The sequence below is a fragment of the Ornithorhynchus anatinus genome, chromosome 2 (assembly GCF_004115215.2).
Source record: "Ornithorhynchus anatinus isolate Pmale09 chromosome 2, mOrnAna1.pri.v4, whole genome shotgun sequence".
Classification (NCBI taxonomy): domain Eukaryota; kingdom Metazoa; phylum Chordata; class Mammalia; order Monotremata; family Ornithorhynchidae; genus Ornithorhynchus; species Ornithorhynchus anatinus.
Window position 1 is genome coordinate 154326308 of NC_041729.1, and position 25396 is coordinate 154351703.

The 25396-nt window shown below is 41.2% G+C and overlaps 1 protein-coding gene across 2 annotated transcripts in view; it reads left to right on the forward strand.

Moving 5' to 3' along the window:
- ARID2 (AT-rich interaction domain 2) overlaps positions 1 to 25396 on the forward strand; it is a 187294-nt gene that overhangs the window by 157612 nt on the left and 4286 nt on the right. For both annotated transcript variants that reach the window (XM_029049784.2, XM_029049792.2), the window contains exons 16-20: positions 9600 to 9748; positions 19877 to 20015; positions 20105 to 20190; positions 24072 to 24195; positions 24277 to 24368. In XM_029049784.2, coding sequence (XP_028905617.1) covers positions 9600 to 9748; positions 19877 to 20015; positions 20105 to 20190; positions 24072 to 24195; positions 24277 to 24368 — 590 coding nt within the window. The remainder of the gene's footprint in view (positions 1 to 9599; positions 9749 to 19876; positions 20016 to 20104; positions 20191 to 24071; positions 24196 to 24276; positions 24369 to 25396) is intronic.

The following is a 25396-nucleotide window of genomic DNA, read 5'->3' on the forward strand; positions in this document are numbered from 1 at the left end:
AATAACCAAGCAATATAAATATATTTAAAAACTGGACGATTATGCAAATATAGCAAACATTATCAAATAGCAATATAAATTTATGCCAATAGTAAAAGATTACCAATTAGCCATTTAGACTGTGAGCCTGTTATTGGGCAGCAATTTTCTCTACCTGTTCCCGAACTGTACGTTCCAAGCTTTTAGTACATTGCTCTGCATATAGTAAACCCTCAGTAAATACTATTGAATGAATGAAGATTACCAATTAGATATTTTGCATTCAGGTGTAAATATTTCATTTTTCAAATGCTATCTCATATCTATTCAACTAAAAGTCACTTTGTACTAACATAGTAAAGTTCTACTATTAGCATAATGCCAAATGAAAACAAAAAGCTGTTGTAGTGGACTTGTGATTTCCAGCTGTAGTCTTTCAAAAATCTTTAGTGGTTACGGTGGATGAGGGAGAAGATACACGGTGAAAGGAGGGAGGGATTTAAGCCAAGGTAATTTTAAATACGTTTTAAATGTTGAAACACAATAGGCCCATGAGTGTCCAACACACACATGATAATGACAACAATAATAATAATAATAATAATAATAGTAGATCTTGAGGTCATTGTGGGCAGAAAATGTATCCATTAATTGTTATATTATACTCTCTCAAGCGCTTAATTCAGTGATCTGCACATAGTAAGTGCTTAGCAAATGCTATTGATTGATAGCAGGCAGAGGCAGAATTGGGATTAGAACCAGGTCCTCTGACTCCCAGGTTCATCTTCTTTCCACTGGGCCAAGCTACTCCACACGTTGCAAAACGAGAGTCGTATTGCACAGTAAAAGTGCACTACCCTGAAAGGGTGCTAAATAAAGTGTCAAAGCAGTGATCACTGTGGTATTTTGTTTTTTATTTTATTGTTTTTGGTGTTTTGGGTGGGTGTTTTTTTGCAGGGGGCCAGTGGGAGGTGGTGTGTGGAATGTTGAGGAGTAGAGAGAAGTGGTTGAGGTTATTTAAGTGCTTACTATATGCCAGGCACTTGCACTAAGCACTGGGGTGGGTAGATACAAGATAATCGGCTTGGACATAGTCCCTGTCTCATAGAGCTCACAGTATTAATCCCCATTTTACAGATGAGGTAACTGAGGCACAGAGGAATTAAGTGATTTGCCCAAGGTCACACAGCAGACAAGTGGCTGAGCTGGGATTAGAACCCATGACATTTTGACTCCCAGGCCCATGCTCTCTCCACTCTACCATGCTGCTTCTCATCATAATAATTGTGGTATTTGTTTTGCACTTACTATGTGCTAAGCACTGGGGTGGATACAAGCAAATCGGGTTGGACACAGTCTAGCCCCCTCTTTTACAGGTGAGGGAACTGAGGCCCAGAGAAGTGAAGTGACTTGGCCAAGATCACAAAGCAGACAAGTGGGGAGCAGGATTATTACCCATGACCTTTTGACTCCCAGACCTGTGCTTTATCCACTAGGCCATGCTTTACATTCCTGTAGACTGCTATATCCAGTTTTGATCACATACTTTAAAAGAACCACTATGAGCATTTATTTATGTATTTCATATATACTTATACCTAATGTATACAGTTATCCTCATTTTATTCATTTTCCATAATCTTAGTATATAGCAGTTGTATCTCTTTTTCCTCCTACTCTATGTGTATGTGTTATTGAGCGCTTGCTGTTGAGCACTTGCTGGGTGCAGAACACTATACTAAGCACTTGGGAGAGTACAGTGTAACAGCTGATAGTGAGCAGTAGGGTATAGTGGATAGAGCACTGGCCTGGAAATCAGAAGGTCAAGGATTCTCATCCCTGCTCCACCATTTGCCTGCTTTGTGTGACCTTAGGCAAAATCGCTTCACTTCTCTGGGCCTCAGTTACCTCATCTGGAAAATGGGGATTGAAAGTGTGAGCCCCACGTGGAACAACCTAACTTAGTGGAAAGAGCTCGGGTTTGGGAGTAAGAGGTCATGGTTTCTAATCCCAGATCCGCCACTTATCAGCTATGTAATTTTGGGCAAGTCACTTAACTTCTCTGGACCTCAGTAACCTCTTATGTAAAATGGGGATTAAGACTGTGAGCCCCACTTGGGACAGCCTGATTACCTTGTATCTACCCCAGCGCTTAGAACAGTGCTTGGCACATAGTAAGCACCTAACAAATACCATCATTATTAAGGTAATCAGCATGGCTTAATGGAAAGAGCCTGGCCTGGGAGTCAGAGGTCATGGGTTCTAATCCGGCTCTGCCACTAGTCAGCTGTATGACTTTGGGCATATCACTTAACTTCTCTGTGCCTCAGTTACCTCATCTGTAAAATGGGGATTAAGACTGTGAGCCCCATGTGGGACAACCTGATTACCTTGTACCTACCCCAGCACTTAGAAAAGTGCTTGGCACATAGTAAGCACTTTAAAAATATCATTATTATTATGAGAGATGTCCTGAAGGTAGACGGAAATACTAGAGCACAGAGAAGGTAAAGGTCAGGACTGGAAATGGAAGTTTGAGAATCATCCACGTAGAGATGGTAGTTGAAGCCATGGTAGCAAATGAGTACTCCAAGGGAGTGGGTGTAGAAGGAGAATAGTAGGGGACCTGGAACTGAGCTCTGAGTGACTCCCACAGTTAGGGGATAAGAGGTGAAAGAGGAGTCTGTGAAAGAGACTGAGAATGAGCAGCCAGAAAGATAGGAGGAGAACCAGCAGAGGACATTGTCAGTGAAGCCAAATATGGCTAATGTTTCCAGTGTCAAATGAGGATTGAGATGGAGTAGATGCAGTTGGATTCTGCAAGAAGATCATTGGTGACCTATGAGAGGACAGTTTCCATGGAGTGAAAACAAGTAGCAGCCAGATTGGAGGAGGTCATGGAGAGAATCAGAGGAAAGGAAGGAGAGACAGTAGGTGTAACCATCTGGCTCAAGGAGTTTGGAGAGGAATGGTAGGTGGGAAATGGGGTGATAACTGGAGGGAGCTCTAGGGTCAAGGGAGGGTGTTTTCAAGATAAGCGAGACATGAGTATGTTTGAAAGCAGTGGGGAAGAAGCCTTTGAAGAGCCAACAGTTGAAGATGGCGGTCAGGGAGGGAAGAAGGGAAGGGGCAAGTGTTTTGTGAAGGGATTTGTTGGAGGTAGATTTTGAGAGGAGGTGGGAGATCTCCTGCAATACTGTTGGAAAAGATGGAGTACAGTGCATAGGTGATGCAGTAGGGAGGGAAAATAGAATTGGGAAATGAGGGAATATTCAGGGAATGCTTTTTGGAGGGGATAAGATGTTAGTAGGGCTTTGAAGATGGGGAGAGTAGTGGACTGTCGAATACGAAGAGGGAGAGAGTTCCAGTCAGGAGGTAGGGTGGGAGCTAGGAGTCAGAGGCCAGAGAGGAGAGCCACCACAATGAGTAGGTTGGTATTAGAGGAAGGAAATGTTCATGCTGGGTTGTCGGAGAAGAGCGAGGTTAAATAATAGGGAGAGTTTATTGAATGCCTTAAAGCCAGTGGTGAAGAGTTTCTGCCTAATATGTTGATGGATAGGTAACTATTGGAGGTTTTTTAGGAGTAGGGAGATGTGCTCATCATATGCTGTCGAGTCATCTCCGACCCATAACGACGCCATGGACTCATCTCTCCCAGAACACCAAATCCTGATGGTTCAATCTTCACAACATCGCTAAAATCTGCCCTTTTCTCTCCACCCAAACTGCTACATGTTAATCCAAGCATTTACCCTTTCCCGCCTTGATAATTGCATCAAGAGAGAAGCAGCGTGGCTTAGTGGAAAGAGCCCAGGCTTGGGAGTCAGAGGTCATGGGTTCTAATCCCAGCTCCACCACTTGCCAGCTGTGTGACTTTGGGCAAGTCACTTAACTTCTCTGTGTCTCAGTTACCTCATCTGTAAATTGGGGATTAAAACTGTGAGCCCCATGTGGGACAACCTGATCACCTTGTATCCCCCCAGCGCTTAGAACAGTGCTTTGCACATAGTAAGCACATAACAAATACGACCATTATTAGAATGCCCCACCTCCACCTGCAATTGTTCTGGTAGTGTATCAGCATTTAGTACATTGCCTGGCACATCATAAGCAGTTAAATGCCACTAAAAAAAAAAAAGAACGATTGTGATGTTATCAACAGGGATGAGGAAGTCCAGGGAGGGAGAGGGTTTCAATCAATTATATTTATTGAGCGCTTACTTTATGCCGAGTACTGTACTAAGTGCTTGGGAGAGAACAGTATAATAGGCACATGAGTTCAGTTTTGGGCATGGAAAAAAATGCGTGAGCAAATTACATAAAGTTAAGTTTTTTACTCCCAATTTTCCCATCATGCGCTAGTTAAATTCTTGATGAATCTTGAATGAAAGAAAACTGGCGTTATAATGTGAGCATCTTAGCCAATCTCATCCTCACACTTGGAGTTATTTCTCCTTATATCAGCCACATGTTATCAGATAAGCATTCCCCCCAATGGCATTGGGCAGGTTGGGGGGGAGTACTTTTTTATGGTATTTGTTAAGTGCTTACTATATGTCAAGCACTGTTCTAAGTGCTGAAAGAAAGAGCTGGATGTATTTGAAATTTGCATCCTGCTGGTTAACTTGCATCTAAACATACACATTTGGTATCCCCCCCGAAAATGCTTTCCACATTTGCAGCTGTTTGCAGTTGCTTTGATTCAGCCCATTATGTGCTAACAGGGGAAGGAAATCTTGCTTCTGAATCTTTCCTTCCTATTCCTGTTGGGGGGTTTATGTTTTGATGCTTCCCAAAGGCATAATGATAGATTACTGTAGGAAGAGTGAAAAAGAATTACTTACCTGAACACTTGTTTCTTCCTCAGTCAAGTGAAACACATCTGTTGAACAGAAACGTACTGGTATATCCCAGTTGGCTTAGGTTTCAGAGAAGTTCTTATAAACCCCCATTATGTTGGTTTTGTAGTTTGTAGACAGCCCACTTGAAACACCTCTTTGCGGGAAGCTGGTTGGTACAGCTGTGTGTACCATCCTGACCTCTGCTTGATCTCAGTCTTCCCTTGATCAAATCTGAGAGTTATCAAAAACAAGAGAAACAGGTGCATTGTCTTAAGGAGCTAGATACAGAACTAATCATATCCATAGCAGGAGATAAGAATACAGAAGCTCTTCATTTGACTATCGGTGCCTTTTCTCGCTGTGCACTCAGAGTTGCAGTTTGTTAGTATGTTGGCAGTAAATGGAAAATTTAGTGTTTGACGACTGGAAACGTCCCAGTTCCACTCTGTGATGCTGTAGGAGCATCATAATGTGTTGAAAGTTTAGGTCTATTCGAATCAATTGCATTCCAGTAATAGTAGTTAATGATTATGGTATTTGATAAGCGCCTACTCTATGCCAAGCACTGTTCTAAATGCTGAGGAAGATTACAAGATAGGTTGGACACAGCCCCTGTCCTTCATGGGGCTTCACAGTCAAAATAAAGCAAAAGTAAGTTGTTTTTGGTCAGCCAGGATTTCTAGACTATAAAGCTACTAATGTTTTGTCTCCAATTATGCAGATTCATAGTTTTTCTCTGAGTGCCACTGTTGTAAACATGGTTGCATTCTCAGCCAGTATTCACTCCTGTTGACTATTTAGGGTAAGTGACTGTTCCTAATCTGAACTTTCACAGTAGCTCTTTCTGAGTATCTTTTGCCTCGACGAACAAATTTTACTCCAAAAAGGAAGAATCACAAAAATGCTGTTTCTGATACTTTGTACTTAAGTAGATCATGCCAGGTCCTGGATTCCTTTAATGTCGTCGATATATTTTAATGCTGATTATGCTCTTCTGAAATCCTCAGATCCATCTGCCTTCCTTTAGCCCTCTAAATTCTTCACTGAAATTTTGAGGTGGGATAGTTTACTTTCTGGCAGTTTCTACTTAAGTTTCTTTACAGTCTCACTTTTGAGTCCTAATGACAGTAAAAATAGTTGAGTGGGTCCTAATGGAGAGCTGTTAGTACTTCTCAGAGCGAAACAGATTTAAATGGAGGGATTCACAGGATTTGGTTGTAATATTTATTTATATGTTCATTCTGGGCAGAGAACATGTCTACCGATTCTGTTATGTTGTACTCTCCCACAGGCTTAGTACAGTGCTGGGCACACAGTAAGAGCTCAATAAATAGCGTTGATTGATTGAATTTTTTTTTATTTTTTTTGTGTGGAGGGGAGGTTTGAGGAGAAAGCATTGTAAGGAGAACAGGCAAAAGACTTGAACTGAAATGAATGGAAAGGAAATCAGGTCCTAAAGCCCTCCAAATTATGACTTTGTTGTTATTCACCATTGCTACCATTACATTAGCTCTCTGGATACCGCTCAGATTCCCAGAGAATTTTTTCACCCCCCAGGTGTCTTTTTTTAGTCATTTGAGATTTTTGCTTAAAAAGAATAAAATTCTGAAATATTTGTGATGCGTTTTTAAAACTACTGCAGTCTCATTCCCGAGGTTCAAGAGCAGTTTTGCTAGAGCTTTTCTTAATAGCTTGTATTCCTTGAACACTTTCATCCTTCACCTTTTCCTTTAAGCAGTAACAATAATAATCAGTTGTATTTATTGAGCGCTTACTATGTGCAGAGAACTGTGCTTGGGAGAGTACAGTAGAACAGTGTAACAGACCTGTTTCCTGCCCACAACGAATTTACAGTTCAGAGGACAACGAGCTTATGGTCTAGAGGGCGAGCTGACAGTCGTTGGTTTTAACATCTTTGAAACGGTCAAATGATCAATAGTTATTTATTGAGCACTTACTGCCTCACGGTAATTGTCCTGGGCGCTTGGGAGAGTATGATACAGTTGAGTCGGGAGTCACATTCCCTGCCTACAAGGAGTTATATTGTACAGAGGGTGACAGGCATTAAAATAATTTACAGATAGGTGAAATGGGAGAGGATAGAGTTATGTACATAACTGCTGTGGGGCTGGGAAAGATTTAAATATCAAGAGCTGAAGGGATGCAGATACAAGAACATAAGCAACCCAGAAGGAAGGGTGAATATATGTACCCTTTTAAGCACTTGATATTCACCCCATCGCACTTATGTACTAATCTGTAATGTGTTTATATGAATGTCTCTGTCCCCCTTAAGACTGCAAGCTCCTTATGGGCAGGGAATGTATCTACCAACTGTGTTGTAATGTACTCTTCCAACTGCTTAGTGCAATGTCTACACACAGTAAACACTCAATAAATACCATTTTTTGAATGAATGTGTCGCCCTCTCTTGCTCCCTGTATTTGCCATCACCCTGTCAGCCCCACAGCACTTATGTACATAGCTTTAATTTATTCGTATTAAAGTCTGCCTTCCCCTCTAAACTTTAAACTCATTGTGGGCAGGGAATATGTCTGTTATATTATTGTACTCTCCCACGCGCTTATGACAGTGCTCTGCACACAGTCAGCGCTCAATAAATAGGAGCAGGATTAGGAGCAGTGAGAGCCTTAGGGAAAGCCACATGGAGGTGTAATTTTAGTAAGGCTTTGAAAGTGGAGAGAAAGAGAGATCAAGTTGTACAATAATGACCAAGCAATTCACTATTATAGAAATAAGCCAACAAAGAGAAAAGCCATATTAATGTATATTTTAATAGTTTTCATTTCTTTGAAAGTAAGCAGCAATTGAGAATATGAGTTGTGCTTTTTGTGAAAACTTAGAAGGACTATTAAAATAATTTTATAATAGAGTTACAAAGAAGGGTGGACTATCCCACATCTCATTTAAACTATATTTTAATATTTTAATCAGTTATTAGAAGGAGGCGGAGAAAGAGACAAGGGCAGAGCATGTGGTGGCCGAATAGTGTCGTTTCTTATAAGTTTGTTCATTCGTATTTTATTGAGTGCAGAGCACTGTACTAAGCATGTGGGAAGTAATAATAAGTTTGGTATTTAAGTGCTTACTATGTGCCAAGCATTGTTCTAAGCACTGGGTAGATACAAGATAATCAGGTTGTCCCATATGGGCTCACAGTCTTAATCCGCATTTTCCAGATGAGGTCACTAAGGCACAGAGAAGTGAATCAACTTGCCCAAAGTCACACAGCTGACAAGTGGAGGAACCAGGATTAGAACTCACGACCTCCGATTCCCAAGCCCCATGCTCTTTCCACTGAGCCACGCTGCTTCTCTCTGAAGTACAGTTCAGCAACAGATAATCCCTGCTCACAGTGGGCTCATAGTCTAGAAGGGGGGAGACATGCATCAAAACAAGTAAACAGGCATCAATAGCATCAATATAAATAAAATTATAGCTATATAAACATCATTACTCTATAAATAAATAGAATAAATACATACATATACACAAGTGCTGTGGGGGCAGGGTAGAGCAAAGGGAGCGAGTCAGGAAGATGGGGAGGGAAGGGGGAGCAGAGGAAAAGGGGGGCTTAGTCTGGGAAGGCCTCCTGGAGGAGGTGAGCCTTCATTGGGGCTTTGAAGGGGGGAAGTGTATAAATCAAACAAATGTTTGAGCATATAACTCAAAATTATAAGAGAATTGTCATTTGCAACGGAGGCAATTTTTAATTGTTTTTCAGGAATTTGATCAGGAGCATGATTTAAACCAGTGTGTTTATTAAAATTAACAGAAATCTGCAAATGCATATGTTATGACATAATTTCTAGTATTTGCTAAAATGATGTATGTAGTTTGATGCCTGTGTTATCTGCAGCTCTTCTTTACCTGTGACTGTACTGTACTGCATTCATGTTTCCCACTGTCCCCTTACACATTTCTTTCAGTAGATTTCACCATTCATTCCTAGAAAGGACTGAGATAAAATTTTTTAAATATAGGGTTTGTGGTTTGTTTAGGTTATCCTGATGATATGGCTGTGTTTATTGGCATATGATTAAGGAGAGGATGAAATATTTGGTAGTTTAATGGGGCTACTCTAATGCAGGCAGTGGATTTTGCTTTACAATTTAATATTTGAAATATTCCATTCCTATCTTTTGTATGAAAGTGAAGTTTTTAACAGATTTAAATTGAATCTTGGAATCATCCAACGTTCAGATTTCAAGACCTGAGTGCTGTGGATCTGTTATGAGTATAATTTCCTGTTCTGTTGCTGCTTTGACTCAAGAGTATCTGCTGCATGGCATAAAATATCTGAGTTAAGGCGTTTTGTTGTTAGTGAACTTATAGTCCAAGGATCACTTTTCTCCTTTATGTCTTTTCAGTGAAAGAACTGGAGTATCTATTCGGTTATATTTATTGAGCGCTTACTGTGTGCGGAACACTGTACTAAGCACTTGGGAGAGTCCAATATAACAATAAACAGACACATTTCCTGACCTGTGTGTGTGAGAGGCAACTGGGATAAGGGAGGGGGGAGTGGGAGGGGTTGTCAAAGATGGGAGGGATCCCGTATCTGAAACCCCTTTGTAAAGTATCGTGTCTGAAGATTTATAGATGTTGGGGTGTTGTGTGATTTTAGTAGGAATAGTGCAAGGATGTTATTAGAATGTGTAATCTCATTAAATAGAGCCAGGAAGATAGGCTCAAGGGTTAACGCTGTGTTTGTTTTTCCTGTCTGTTTAAGCTCTTCGGTTTGTCATTTTTCTGCAGAGCACACCTGTGACGCCTACACAAGCCGTGCAAGTTCAGGGCCCCCACGGCGGTTCCCAGCCGGCTCCATACGGCGCGTCCAGCCAGCCCGCAGAGCAGACCAAGAAACCTGGACAGAACTTCATGTGTCTGTGGCAGTCTTGTCAAAAGTAAATGCCTGTTTGTTTTTATCGACTTTATAAATACACTGTGGATCGCATGAGATGTCTCCTCCTGCCCCTGCATTTTTCCTTCTTAGTTTTTTTTGGGGGGTGGGGGGGCATTCTTGAAGCCCACTTTATATCTCAAAGCTTTAGTATTCAAGGCTAATTGTAATGTATGAGTAGTAACAGATTCTCTTTTGTGATAGAACTAAAGAGTGATATAGAGGTGCCTCCATCTTATAATTATTCTCAGAGCGATTTAAATATGCATTGCATTAATCAATCAGCCGTATTTATTGAGTGCTAACTGTGAGCAGAGCACTGTACTAAGCACTTGGGAGAGTATGATAGAACAGAATTAGCAGACATGTTCCCTGCCCATAAAGAGCTTACTCTATTTCATATATATACATATATATATATACACACATACATATTGCATGCATAATGTGTTGCTTTTGTTAATATGCAGCATCCAGCTATATAAACCAATGTAACCTCTTTTGTAATTTTTTGAAGATTTTTATAAATTTATTGCAAGCCCTTAAGGTATCAACATTTACCATTTGGGATACTTTGTAATTCAGCTAAGTTAAATTCACTGGAAAGTCATAAAGAATTCCTGCATAACTACCTTGACACATAACAGCAACACCAAATGATGTAGGATGAAAGTGCATTTGAAAAGTTAAATGTATTTGATTCCATTGTAATGAGAATTTAGAGAGTAGAAATCCATTGTTACTGGTTGGTGAGATAGAATGGTATTTGAAGAGTGGGGGATTGAAGAGACTCTTTTGGAACAATGCAGATAAACAAGTTACGAATCGATGCTGTTACGCAAGCTACATCAAGGAATTTGTCTTTCGGAATTTTAAAAGACCTGTAGTCAAGAAACCATTATCTTCAGCCTTACAACTTCTTCCATCAGAGATTTTAAGTAGATTTTAGCTTTGAAAAGACTTCAACTTGACAGTAGTTTTGGTGAATTAAGGGGTCATCTTAGACCGGGCTTGGGAGTCAGAGGTCATGGGTTCGAATCCCGGATCTGCCACTTGTCAGCTGTGTGACTTTGGGCAAGTCACTTTAACTTCTCTGTGCCTCAGTTACCTCATCTGTAAAATGGGGATTAACTGTGAGCCTCACGTGGGATAACCTGATTACCCTGTTTATTGCCATTGTTCTTGTCTGTCCGTCTCTCCCGATTAGCCTGTAAGCCCGTCAAACGGCAGGGACTGTCTCTGTTGCCAACTTGTTCATTCCAAGCACTTAGTACAGTGCTGTGCACATAGTAAGCGCTCAATAAATACTATTGAATGAATGAATGAGTGAATGAATGAATACTCTAGCGCTTAGAACAGTGCTCTGCACATAGTAAGCGCTTAACAAGTACCAACATTATTATTATTATTATTTTGGGTACTAAGCTGTTGATTTAAATATGGCTTCATTTCAGAATCTCTGGTTAAAGAGAATTCAGCCACAATCCTGAATTTTGGAATCTCCAGTTAGTATCTTACTGTGGAATTTTTTTTTCCCAAAAAAGGTTTATATTCTAATACCTAGTACTTTAATAATAATAATGATGGCATTTGTTAAGCGCTTACTATGTGCAAAGCACTGTTCTAAGTGCTGGGGGGGGATACAAGGTCATCACGTTGTCCCACTTGAGGCTCACAGCTTTAATCCCCATTTTACAGATGAGGTAATTGAGGCACACACAAGTTAAGTGACTTGGCCAAAGCCACACAGCTGACAAGTGGCAGAGCCGGGATTAGTACCCATGACCTCTGACTCCCAAGCCTGGGCTCTTTGCATACTAAACCTCATAGTTTCTATTTGGTCAGAATTAAGTCTTCAGTTGAAAACTGCTTTGCTTTTCCAGCCTAGTCTGCAAATACCCTCCATTAAAAGTGTTCCCGTTCATGCTTCTGATTGAGTCACCCTGAACAAAATTGCCCATGGATCAGGTGATTCTAAGACACACCTCCTAAACCCTTTTATAGGTAATGACAGAGTTCCACCATAATCATTTGTCCTTCTGGCATTCCTGTAGAAGCAGAACGTGCCCTTGGTCCACACTGAGGACCTTCCGAGGTCTGTCGGGCACTCTAGAAATAGCTGGAGGCTGCAGAACTACATGGAATGAAACAGCTTTTCATGCCATTTCGGTTGTATGAGATTTTTAAAAATTTTTTGAAAATTTCACCCGATGAAAATCTGGCACAGAGTTCCTGAAGTGAACCACGGAAAGTATTTCAGCCATGGGGGTAATCTGTTTTATACCAATGGATTCAGTTCCATGTAGGTAGTGCTTGCACCTATTGCTGTAGTTTTGTCCTCTTGTAAAAAATGATTTTCAGTGCCATTTCAAGGTAATGCTATAATTCTTTTAAAAACCCAAATTCAGATCCAGGTGCATTTTTGTAAATGTAAATCTGGGTACCTTTAGGGAAACAGCATGGCCTAGTGAATAGAGCAGGAGCCTGAGAGTCAGAAGGTCATGGATTTTAATACCGGCTCTGCCATTTGTCTGCTGTGACCTTGGGCAAGTCACTTCACGTCTCTGGACCTCAATTCCCTCATCTGTAAAATGGGGATTAAGACTATGAGCCTCACATGGGACAGGTACTGTATCCAACTGGATTTGCTTGTATCCATCCCAGCACATAGTACAGTGCTTGGCACATAGTAAGTGCTTAAATACCAATATTATTATTATTACTATTATTGTAAATTATTTTCCCTTACGACTAATAAGTACTATAGAATGAGTATTAATTATCATATTGACGATTATAATGATAATTATAATAATAATTACGGTATTTGTTAACCACTTACTAAGTGCCAACCACTGTACTAAGCACTGCATGATAATCAGGTCCCACATGGGACCTACAGGAGGGAGAACTGGTATTGAATTCCCATTTTACAGATAAGGGAACTGAGACAGAGAAGTTAAGTGACTTGCCCAGAGTCACCCAGAAAGTCATGGAGCCGGTGATAGAACCCAGGTCTTCTTTTGCAAGTTTAAGAAAAACTAAGCCAACAGACTGGATTTTTCTATTTCAGTTCTAGGAGAGTCCAAGCAACAAGCTTTTCCAGGAAAAAAAGAGAGAAGAAAAACCTGTTCTCTGCTTCCCGTTTTGGATTTTTACGCCAGAGGCTTTAATGCCTGTCCCCAGTTTTCTTTTCTATTCAGTTTAAGAATCAGTCCAAGAAATCTGTGATTTTGCTGACCATGCATTCAATCAGTTGTAATTATTGAGCACTTACTGTGCGAACAGGCACCACACCGCAGTTGGAAGAGTTGTGAGGTGTAGGAGCCGCTTAGCAGCATGCCCCAAGTTGTTAGCCCCAACTTTCAGCACACTGGGGGACACGTGCCCTTCCTCCTGCCCTGTGCCAGAGTTGCACTTGTGGTGAGATGCCAGAAAGCATCCATGATTTCCTCCCCACTGTGTGGGCAATTTGCCCTGATGAATTTAGCTGCTGAAACTAGAGCTAAAACTTGCAATTCCTAAAATCAAGTACTAAATTTTATTTTTTGCCTGAGATTTAAGAAAAAATATGTATGTATTCCTCACTGTGTATCTTTGCCTGATTTCTGAAATATATTTAGCACTCCTGAAATTGGACAGGTCTGCTACTTTGCTCTTTTATGTCCACTGGATAAAATTTTGTATTTAAATTAGTATTTCTCGGTGATCTCCACAATCACTGATAGTCTACAAGGGTCTTTGGTGGTGCAGAGCCACATTACTCGTAACAGAAGTTTTAACTCTGGGTGAAAATGTCGCCCTTTGATCAACAAATCCATATTATTTATTGAGTGCTTACTCTGTGCAGAACACCATCCTAAGTATTGGGAGCCTTGAAAAGAGTTAGTAGTAACCTTTGTGCCCTGAAGGAGCTCGAGGTCTAGCTGGGAAGACAGATGCTAAAATTAATCCTAAATAAAGGAAAAGAGCAGAGTTTAAATATATGTACATAAAGGGCTACTTGGGAGCGGGGGTGGTGGGGCGTCAGTGGTGAGTGCCCTTTCACTCCTGGCCTCGTCCTAGGACTTGAGAATTGGACTGCTGGCTCCTATTTTTAAAATGATGCACCAGAGAAATAGCAAGGAATCGATGATAGGAAGTAATAATAATAACGGTAATAACAGTAACAACAAAAATATTCACCCTGAACCTCCAAAGGGGTTGTGCATGTGGTCGAAGGTGTCCTTAGACTGAAAAATGTAAGGATCGTCAACCGTATATTCACTTAATTGTTGCCTGAGCTTACATTCTGGGTCAAAATTTTTCAGAATTCAAGTGGCGTTTTAAGTATAATGGAAATTTGCTCTCTCTCTTTTGCAACCTGGGCCAGTTTGGTGAGATTGTGTAAAGATGTCTGATGGCAACCCAAAGCGGAGATAACCAGACTGTTTGAGAACACCCCATTTACATTATAAAAAGTGGTAGAAGAGGAAGCCAGAGCTACTGGATTTTTCCTTCCTATAATTTGCAAATTATGTGCTTTGATGGCATAGAAGATTCCGGTCGTACTTGAGCATCTGCAGGATAATACTGAAGGGAGATCCAGTTTAAAACATCAACGTGTTATTAACAGGGTCATTTGTCTTTGTGAAGTACATATCCATCAGATACATTCTATAATTTTCTTCCGTGAAGATTTACTTAGGTGCGTTTCTGAGAGCTCTGCAACAGAATGAAACGCCTATTACACAGTCGGTTTGCTGGACTTTTATCACCTCTTGGCAAATATATCTCAGTTAATTTCTTTTAGTTAGCCCTTCTAAAGACTTTCTCTTTCTCATGGTCAAAAAGACCTAATACACCACTGCTTTCGATTAAAGTTCGGTAACTTCTGATTAAGCAATCAGGCATGTGGGTGTGTTAACGTTATAATTTCCACATTTGCCTCGGATCACATTGCATTCCATTATATTCTGAAAGAAAATTAAAGATTTAGCTAGAGAAAAGTATTCTTAAACATGTGCCTTTCCTTCTTGTTAATCAATGCTTCAGAACTGCCAGTAAACACTTCCCCTTACCTTAGAGATGACTCAGAAGTGAAATTTGGTAACCCTCCAGCTTAGCTGCTGCTGTAGATAATAGAGTCTTCCCCAGGCTGAAGCTTACTAGCTCCCTTTGTCCTAGACTTCCTCCAAACCCAACCCAGTCCACCTGCTGAAATGCCCCAGATTCACCCTACCGAGTGACCCTGACTTAAACCAGACTTGAGCCCAGGCTTCTCTTCTCAAGATCACCGCCGCGGACTCCTGATGAATTCATTCACAGGTGGTGCTTACTTCTGAGGATGGCTGGGGATTTTGTTTTTCATCCTCTCTGGTCCTTCTCAGAAACCACCCCAAGTACCAGCTGTCTTCAAGTAACCTTCATGCATGTTCCTAGCATGTCACAGCAGTCCCCAACCCAAACCTGGCACTAGTTAGGAGTTGGCGGAGAGAACGAGATGGGAGATTTATGTGCTGGAGGCCACTTACATCTATCTAGAATGTAAAGAAAGCATTTCCCAAATCATCCTGAGGGTTAGAGGAAATCAGAACGTTATAGCAAAATAACTAAGGTGAACAAAGATAGTATTTTGCTGTGAATTTCAATGGCCATAGAAAAGTGTTGATTAAAAGGCAATCAAAATTATTGTGAGGCTGGGTGGGTTTTTTTGGTTTTTTTGTTGTTGGTGTTGTTATGATTTTTTTATATATTTTGACACCTAAATTGGTGCCCTGAATTGCCTCTAGTTCATATTTTTAATCCTAAAGTTATTCTGAAAGTAGGTCAATTGCTCATCAGTTTCTTGTTGCATGCCCCCAATATTTGGGTGTGTAGGCTTTTTTTCTTACTGATTTTAGCATCTTGTTATCAAATCCCTATTTTTAATATGAAATAATGCATTCTCTCCCCCTCCTCCCTCGAGGATACATTTTATGCTCTAGAAGTACTGTGTATGAATATTTAGAGTTCAAGAACTACAAGGTCAAACTGAATTATTCTAGTTCCTGTTCCACAAAAAAGAAAGTTCACTCCTACTACAAGGTGATTTTTAGATTTTTGCATGTGCACTGTTTAAGTGTTATGCCTATTTGTATAAATTTGTATATTTAAAAGCAAGGTATTTGGGGGATGGAGAAATATTTAAATTCATCATCTTGGTTGGGTTTATTATGAAGGTTGTCCTGGTTTACAGTGGTGACATGTATCACAAACTGTTTTGGATGATTCTATTCCACATTGGATGGATTGGGTAGTATAAACCTTTAAATTAGAAACTTACAGTGGGCAGAGACTGTTTGTTCTCAGAGAAGCAGTGTGGTCTAGTGGATAGAACACGGCCTGGGATTCAGAAGGACCTGGGTTCTAATTCCGAGTCCGCCATTCTTCTGCTTGTATGACCTTGGCAAGTCACTTTACTTCTGTGCCCCAGTTCTCTTGTTGGCCCTCCTATTTAGAATGTGAGCCCCCTGTGGGATAGGGACTGCGTCCAACCCAATAATCTTGTATCTATCCCAGAACAGTGCCCGGAACTTAGTAAGCACTTAACAAATACCATTATTGTCATTATTATTATTATTGGAACTTAGCCCAGTACCATGCTTGTATGGATCCGTAATATATACCCTCTGATTCAGTTAATCACTCAGTATTTTTTTAAATAGTGGTATTTTATTTGTGCAGTGCTTACTATGTGCCAAGCACTGTACTAAGCACACTAGGGTAGATAACAAGATAATCAGGTCCCAAATAGGGCTCAAAGTGTAAGTAGGAGGGAGAACAGGTACTATTAAATCCCCATTGTGCAGATGAGGGAATTGAGGCACAGAGAAATTAAGTGACTTGCCCAAAGTCATTCAACAGACAAGTGGCAGAGTCAGAATTAGAACCCGGGCCCTCTGACCAAACACTTCATTAAGCTCTTTGGAGAATAAATAGACATGGTTGCTGCCCTCAAGGAACTTGCAGTCTGTAGATTGTAGTGTATTTTCATGACCTTTAGTTTCACTGGTGCAATTATTGCACCAAATTTGTAAAAATTTCACAAATGAATGAATTTTGGATAGAATAATCTAAGTCAACATTTTCCAAAGTGTGCACTCCACCAGGGGGATTTAAAGCCAAAACTACTGAGGCAGAGAGAGAAATCAAGGATCTGTACTTGGCGTGGTGGGGGGTGGGGGGGAAGGGGAGGTAGCAGCTCAAATTGAAGGAGCCAAAAATATAATTTATTTGGATAAAGGCCTAGTTAACACTGTAATGATTCAAACAACAGTCGTAGAAAAGGTTCTTGGTTTGTTGGGTGTTTTTGTGTGTGGCAGGGTGGGGGGTGGTATTTATGGATGAAGAATAATGGATGGAGGGGAATGTATTGGAAGAAATTATTTGTTGCTCTAGGGAAGGACATGTGAATTAGAGGTTTAGTGTCTATGCTCATGAAAATCACTGCATATTTTTAAAGTTTGAATTTTTGATATACTTGAAGGTGATTAAATACAATTATTAATATTGTGCAATTATAAGAAGTACTGACTGTGACCTTTTTCTGTGGCTAATCAGCACAAACTTTGTTGCTTATTATGAAGAATTTAGTATTGGTGATGCAAAAATATCTTTAATTAGGATCTGCATTAACAACGCAAAACAGTCATATTTTTCTATTTATTTAGATTTCAGAATTTTTAAAACATTCCTTCTTTCTGTATTTTGATTTTCATTTAGAAATTTTTCCCTTGGCCTCTGAAGTCAGATGTTATGTCTTGTGAGCACATACGTCTTGTGAAATGCCCCTTTGGTAGTTTATGGGATCAAATAAAGTTTCACGGGCAATTTTTTTAAAATTAAAAAAAAATGGTAGTTTGTACGCTGTGAACATACTAAAACATCCTGCAGATTGAGCTCTATGACAAAACTAAGACCTTTAACACAGCCATTTCAAGTGTACCTTAAATTTCTCCCCTATGCACTTGAATGAGGCTATAAACACCATTGGTATTGCAATTAATTGTAAAGAAATCTGAACATTGTTTCTATGGAAGAAAAAATTATGAAGTGATACATCAACGCAGGTTGGAACAAATAATTTCTTTTACAATATTGTCTTTATGGTTGAAGACCAGCTTTAATCGTAGGGATAAAATCAGAAAGTGGTTTGGTAAAGCCATTGACCCATCATTTATCGTTTTGTTAACAAGGTTTCCACTCTCAAGTTCATTTGAAATTTATCCGAAAATATTGGCATTGTTAATATAATACTCTAAAAATCAGTTGGCCTGATTAGTTACAAGTTTGAGAACCACTGTTGCCACTCATGTTTATTAAAAACCAAAAATACGAAAACACCAGATCGCTCCAGTGCAGCTGGAAGTGCTCTTTACTGAAATTCCAAAAAATCTTAGCAGCATTTAATATCATCTAGGCTAGTGCCACTTATTGGTTAAAAATGTTTCAGCGGGGTATGCCTCCATATTTTGGATAAATGCTGGCTATTTCAAATTGGTTAGAGTATTAACAGGTTTAATTGACAGTTTTAATCGAGTCACTTGAATATCATTCCCCTATCCCTTTTCTTTTTCAAAGATTTTGGTCTAGAATTTTATTTTAAATATAGAGCTAATCTGTTTGATGAAATATTGAGTTATCCTTTGAACACAGGGAAGAGATCACTGATGGTGAAATTCACCCATGGGTGACTGCGTGACAAAAAGGGCTAAACCCAGAGTCTTGTAGAAGTGCTAAAATGTATGTTGCTTGTGACACCTGATGTTCCTTTGGCTTTTGCTTCCTTGTTTCATGATCCCTATGGAGCCTCTGCCATGCCACACCTTTCCTGGTAGCAGTGTGCCGTACTATGTGCCACTTCATCCTCATCACTGTTGTTATATTTGGAAAAGGGTTTGCTTTGTGTCAGGTACTGTTCTAAACAATTGTCTGAGGTTTGGTTTTCCAGTATCTTTAAATATATTTGAACAGTCAGTCACCAAACCATTCAAACACTCCCACGAGACTTTTGGCTTTGACCCCAGCACTGGATAAGTCGGTCGGTTAGGTTTTTCAAAAGGAATACTGCTCCACCCAATTCTAAGCCTGTTTCCTGGCTCTCCTTGGGTCAGAGGAAGGAGCCAGTCAAAGAAGTGGGAGCAAAGAGGAGCTATGTGGCAGAAGCTCCTTCCCTTCCCTCCTGACACTGTCGCTGAGATCCCGCCTGAGGTCTGGGTATGGTAGACCTTGCTCCCAGTATCCCTCAATCACAAAAAAGGCAGTTCATTCTGAATGCCTTAAATCAAGTGACCTGAGCAGAGAAGAGTTGCAGCATACATTGTTTGGATCTGCATGATGTTGTGATTCAGTTTGGAACCATGTCAAGTAAACAAAGTTCAGTATAGTGTGGTTTAAATACAGGCTGAGGATAATCTTGTGTAAGTACACCCTGTGAATGACCCCAGGCACGTGGGGGAAGCCTTTTTTATGACACCCTGTTGCACTATATCCCAACGGACACCGTTTGCTGGAAGACTGTTCCCTAAATCTGCTGTTTTGTTCTGTCCAAAACACAGGGTCTGGGAGAATTGAGTGAGTGATATGTAGACCTTGATGTATATAAAATGTGTTGCATCAGCTTGTTTGTGTTATTGTTCCTTCAGTTCCAAGGAGTTTCTGTCACTCTTTTTCAGAGTGAAAGAGAGATGGGTGTGTGATGAAAGTAGAGCCTTAGTGATCCACTTATAATTAGCAAATACAGTTGCCTAAAATATTCAAGTAGCTTGGAAGGCCTGATGTTAGGAAAAAACATTGAAATTTGTTAAGTATCCCAAATGATTTGAAATATGAAATATATAGGTGACACAATCTAAATGCAGAAAAAGTTATTAAAGATGAAATCTCAGTACTCTGAATCTTCCATCTGTTTTTTCAATGCCATTTTGCTTTCCTATAAGGTCACAAGTCTGAAATTTTGATTTAGAAAAAAATCTACCCTGTGTTCTCAGAGACAGTATATAAATGCAAAGGTTTCTTTGATGCTATTGGAGTCATTTTACTCATTCGAGGATGAACTAAAGTATTTATAGCTTTTTTATATATGTATATATATATATATTTTACCTTTTAGATGGTTTCAAACACCTTCGCAAGTCTTTTACCATGCAGCAACTGAACATGGAGGAAAAGATGTATATCCAGGGCAGTGTTTGTGGGAAGGTTGTGAGCCTTTTCAGCGCCAGAGGTTTTCCTTCATTACCCACTTACAGGTATAGACTTAGTGTTATTTTTGGAACAACAAAACCATTTGGTTTCAGTGAAGACTTCATGGATATTTTTTTTCTACTTGTCATTGAAGGATAAGCATTGCTCGAGAGATGCCTTGCTTGCCGGATTAAAACAGGATGAACCAGGACAAACAGGAAATCAGAAACCTTCCAACAAGTAAGAAATTTGAATTTTAGTACCTATGGTTAAAAAGGATAGCAAGACACCAGAGTTCAGAACCCACCCACTTTGTAGAAAAATCATTGGGAATGGGGTTTTTTTAATTTACTTTTTAGATGTGAGTCCAGCTATGAGGAGAGAGGGAGGAGTCGGGAACGGTGAACAGGAAAAGCTAATGTGGCGTGCAGAAGAATTCCTGTAGAGGTAGAGGTGCCAGAGGTGCCCGTGGGATTGGCAACACTCTTCAAGACATCAGCTCCACCCGCAGAGCTTCGGGAACAGGGCAGTCAACTTTAAGAGGCCCGCCCTGGCCCTGGGAGCCAAGGAGGGGCCAAAAATGGATCCAAGATTTTGGCTTCATTTCCTGCCCCTCTGACCTCCTGGGGTTGGTTCTCTGGCCTTGCTGACTTTTCGTGTTTATCACTGTGTGTAGTAAGCATCTTCTGTATGCAGATCACTGCATTAACTCCCCGGAGAAAAATGTAAAGACAAGAATTAGACACAGTCCCCCAGCCCCAAGCTGTGACAGCGCTAAGAATAAGGGGGAAAGGGTGGGCGCCAGGCACCGAAGAACAGGTGAGAAAATGAAAAGCAGAAAAACAACGTGAGAGGAACAAGAATAAACACCATAGGGATGTCAGAATATTGCACACAGTGAATGATTAATAAATGCCACTGATTGATGGGTTGATTGATTGCAGCTAAGGGAGGAGTTTCATGCTTCTCCCCACCCAGGCAAGGCCTTTCAGAATCCAGTAGTCACAGCTGCCATAATCATAATCCCTCCTGCCCCAGCGTTGTAAAATTGCAGACGGCTTCTCCTCACCCCACTGCAGTGGAGAGAGTAAGGATAAATATCTTATTTCGACTCGAGATCTGAGAATATTAGAGAGAGAGGGAGTTTCTTGGGATACATTGGGCCGATTCACTCAGTGCTCTCCATTGAGTGTTTACTGTGGACAATGGGCTGTACTAAGGTGATAGCAAGCGATGGGGTTGCTGCCTGAATAGCTGGCAAAGGGCTCTAAGACCTTGGAAATTCATTCATTTATTCATTCATTTGTATTTATTGAGCACTTACTGTGTGCAGAGCACTGTAACTAAGCGCTTGGAATGTACAATTCAGGAATGGAAGCTGCCCTGCATTCTTCCCCTTCCCTAGGACTCTAGAGCCCAGCTCTGCTTCCTGCACCGAAAGGAGCAGAGAAGGGCACTTCTGCAGATGTACTGTCAGAATCTAAGAATATGGTTTCTCCCTTACACCCAGGGCATTGTCTCCCCTAATATTCACTTCCAGTGCCTCTTTGAAGACCCCCCCACCCATCTCCTTTAGGGGAAGAGAAGGAGACCCAAGCATGTATAAGGAGCCTCCTGGAGGACCATCTAGTCAACTAATCAATCTGTGTATTTATTGAGCGCTTACTGTTTGCAGAATACTGTACTAAGCACTTGGGAGAGTCAGTGAGTCAATTGCATTTATTGAGCACTTAATGTGTGTACTGTAGTCAGCACTGGAGAGTTCAGTATGTCAGTATAAGAAATACATTCCCTGCCTACGAGGTAATACAAGTCCCGGGCCCTGTGGGACTAGGAGGGGCCGGCCCGCCCCACGGCCAGCCCAGATAGCCTGGCAGGTGGTCCGGACCCAAGGCTCAGGCTCAGTGGCCACAGCCTTTGGCACCACATGGCCTCCCTCCGTCCAAGGCGGGGAATAGGTCCAGGGAGAGAGGGTGTCAGCCTCTGGAAGCCATGCTCCTCCAAAGCTCTGGATCCGATCAGAGGCCCAAAGGGCATAAGTTCATTGCGGTGCCAGGAAGTGTCTACCTTGGTGAATGTATTTAAAAACCAAAAAGCGAGGCTGAATATTTACAGAAATCTTTGGTTATGATTCAAGTCTTGTCAGCACGTAATGCCAGAACCTCAGTGGATGAATCGTGAGATGACTCTTCTTAGGTTCTAGTTAAAAATAAAGAATTCCGAGTATTTTACATATGATGTCCAGTACTTCAAGATTTGTTATAGCCTATTTCAGTCAGCTTTAATTTTGATTTTGTAGCATTTTTAAAGTGTTTTTTATGTGCTAGGTACTGTAATAAGAATACTAATAATTGTGGTATTTGTTAAGCACTTACTATGTGCCAGGCACTCTACTAAGAGCTGGGGTAGATGCAAGCAAATCAGGTTGGACACAGTCCCTGTCCCACATGGGACTCACAGTCTTGAGCCCCATATTACAGTTCATTCAATAGTATTTATTGAGCGCTTACTATGTGCAGAGCACTGTACTAAGCACTTGGGATGAACAAGTCGGCAACAGATAGAGACAGTCCCTGCCGTTTGACGGGCTTACGGTCTAATCGGGGGAGACGGACAGACAAGAACAATGGCACTAAACAGCGTCAAGGGGAAGAACATCTCATAAAAACCGATGGCAACTAAATAGAATCAAGGCGATGTACAATTCATTAACAAAATAAATAGGGTAACGAAAATATATACAGTTGAGCGGACGGGTACAGTGCTGTGGGGATGGGAAGGGAGAGGTGGAGGAGCAGAGGGAAAAGGGGAAAATGAGGCTTTAGCTGCGGAGAGGTAAAGGGGGGATGGCAGAGGGAGTAGAGGGGGAAGAGGAGCTCAGTCTGGGAAGGCCTCTTGGAGGAGGTGATTTTTAAGTAAGGTTTTGAAGAGGGAAAGAGAATCAGTTTGGCGGAGGTGAGGAGGGAGGGCGTTCCAGGACCGCGGGAGGACGTGACCCAGGGGTCGACGGCGGGATAGGCGAGACCGAGGGACGGCGAGGAGGTGGGCGGCAGAGGAGCGGAGCGTGCGGGGTGGGCGGTAGAAAGAGAGAAGGGAGGAGAGGTAGGAAGGGGCAAGGTGATGGAGAGCCTTGAAGCCTAGAGAGAGGAGTTTTTGTTTGGAGCGGAGGTCGATAGGCAACCACTGGAGTTGTTTAAGAAGGGGAGTGACATGCCCAGATCGTTTCTGCAGGAAGATGAGCCGGGCAGCGGAGTGAAGAATAGACCGGAGCGGGGCGAGAGAGGAGGAAGGGAGGTCAGATGAGGATACTGAGGCACAGAGAAGTGACGTGATTTGCCCAGGGTTACCCAGCAGATGCGTGGCACAGCAGGGATTAGAACCCAGGTCCCAGGGCCGTGTTCTACCCAGTAGAGCCCATACGACCCGAATTCGCTAGCTGAAATTAAAGGAACAACATAACTTTGCTGAAAATATCTAGAGGAATTGATGCAACATAGAGGACTGGGTTGAAAACCTTAATAAGCAAGTGTCTGCCAAGTGGTCTATTCTTTACCCACCCCTGGTCTCTGCAGTGATCATCTGGAGAGAATTGTACTTAGATTTGTGTATCTTTTCCCTGAAATCAACATTCACACTAAGAAGAAGATTCTTCGGGCTAAGATATCATTTTCAGAAACATTTGGACGTAGTTCATTTTCAAGAGTAATCGGATGATCGATTTGTAGCTTTCCATTTTCATTTTGTGGCCATCGTCGCGACTATGCTCTGGTTGCGGTGTTTGGTGGTACTTGCTCCAGAAGTTGCCCATCAGTTGCTATTAAGGTCCAGTCATTTTTACCTCGTTTCTGTTCACAACACATCCATCGCAAAGACAGCTGATTTTAACGCTCAACGGTGTGGCTGGCGTAGCACCTGACGCCAGTGTATAGCCCGGATGCTGCGCTCCAAGCTTTATCTTGGCTCCCAGAGGATTATCGTGACCGCTAGCCTGAACTAGTGTCGTTCCTAACTGTTGCATGAGGTTAAAAGTAAATCTGGGAGAGGTTGCGTTTGAATTGTTATCCATCTTTCAGTATGTGGTGACCTTTTCAATCTCTTTCTCCCCCTCCCGATGAATTTAGGCAGCCAGCTGCAGGGAGCACAGCCTCAGCTCCCAGAGCACAAAAGGCCATTGTGAATCATCCCAGTGCTGCCCTCATGGCACTAAGACGGGGATCAAGAAATCTTGTCTTTCGAGATTTCACAGTAAGTACAACTGGGATATCATTTTTCAGGAACGAGCAGTGTTTGATCAGAGTGTTGACATTTTTCCTTTCTCTTTTTAAGGATGAAAAAGAGGGACCAATAACTAAACACATCCGACTAACAGCTGCCTTAATATTAAAAAATATTGGTAAATATTCCGAATGTGGTCGCAGGTGAGTAATCAACAGATAACCCAGATAGCTAATGAAAAAAGTGTTTTTTTCTCATGGAGCAACCTGGGGATATGTTCACTTGCAAGGGGGTTTCTTCGTATTGGTTTTGAAAAGTCAGTTGTATTTATTGAGTGCTTACGGTGTGCAGAGTTCTGTATTAAGTGCTTGAGAATATAAAATACAACAATAAACAGTCACATTCCCTGCTCACAACGAGCTTACCTTAGGAGATGTTATTTGAGTAAGACTGTGTGCTATCAAAAAGAAGGAATGACTTACTGTCAGCTAGACATAGTAGATTTGTTTTCTCTAATAAATAATAATGGTAATTGTTGAGTGTTTACTATGTGCCAAGCACTGTACTAAGCGCTGGGGTAGATACAGGATCATCAGGTTGGACACAGTCCCTGTCTCACATAGGGGTCAACTGAGTTCAAGTGGGAGGAAGAACAGCTGTTTGAATATTTGAGTACATGTTTTGAATTAAGGCAGAATACCTCATTTCGTCTCAAGGCAAAGCTTGTTAAGACAAAAGAAAAGGTGATTGAGATGGGCTTTTTTATAGTCTAAAGCTTCAAGACTCACTAGCAACCATTTGCCTCCTAAAACATAATGTAACTAGTGCAGTAACATAATTATAAGATTCGATGCACATAACAAAAACCCTCCCATTCTTAGCTTGGCCAAGCAACAGGAGACTCAGCATTCTGCAGTTGAGCAGAAAACCTTCAGTTCCACAACTGGAATTTAGAGTTCAACTCTGAAATTATTAGCAGACAATTTGTTCTACTTCCTCAACCAGTCAAAGCTGGCTCACAAGGAGAAGAAAGAGGGGGCTCTCTTCCTCAGTATCAAAATCTATTATTCAGATTATTCAACTTGTAGTTAAAAGTAGGTTGAGCATGTTTCTGTCCAAGGCTTTACTACAGAATTCTATGGACTCTTGGGACTAAAGAAAAAAAAAGCATGACCTTGACATTATTTGAAACCATATTTCCAGTAGTCAAACCTATGGCTATAATTCTTTT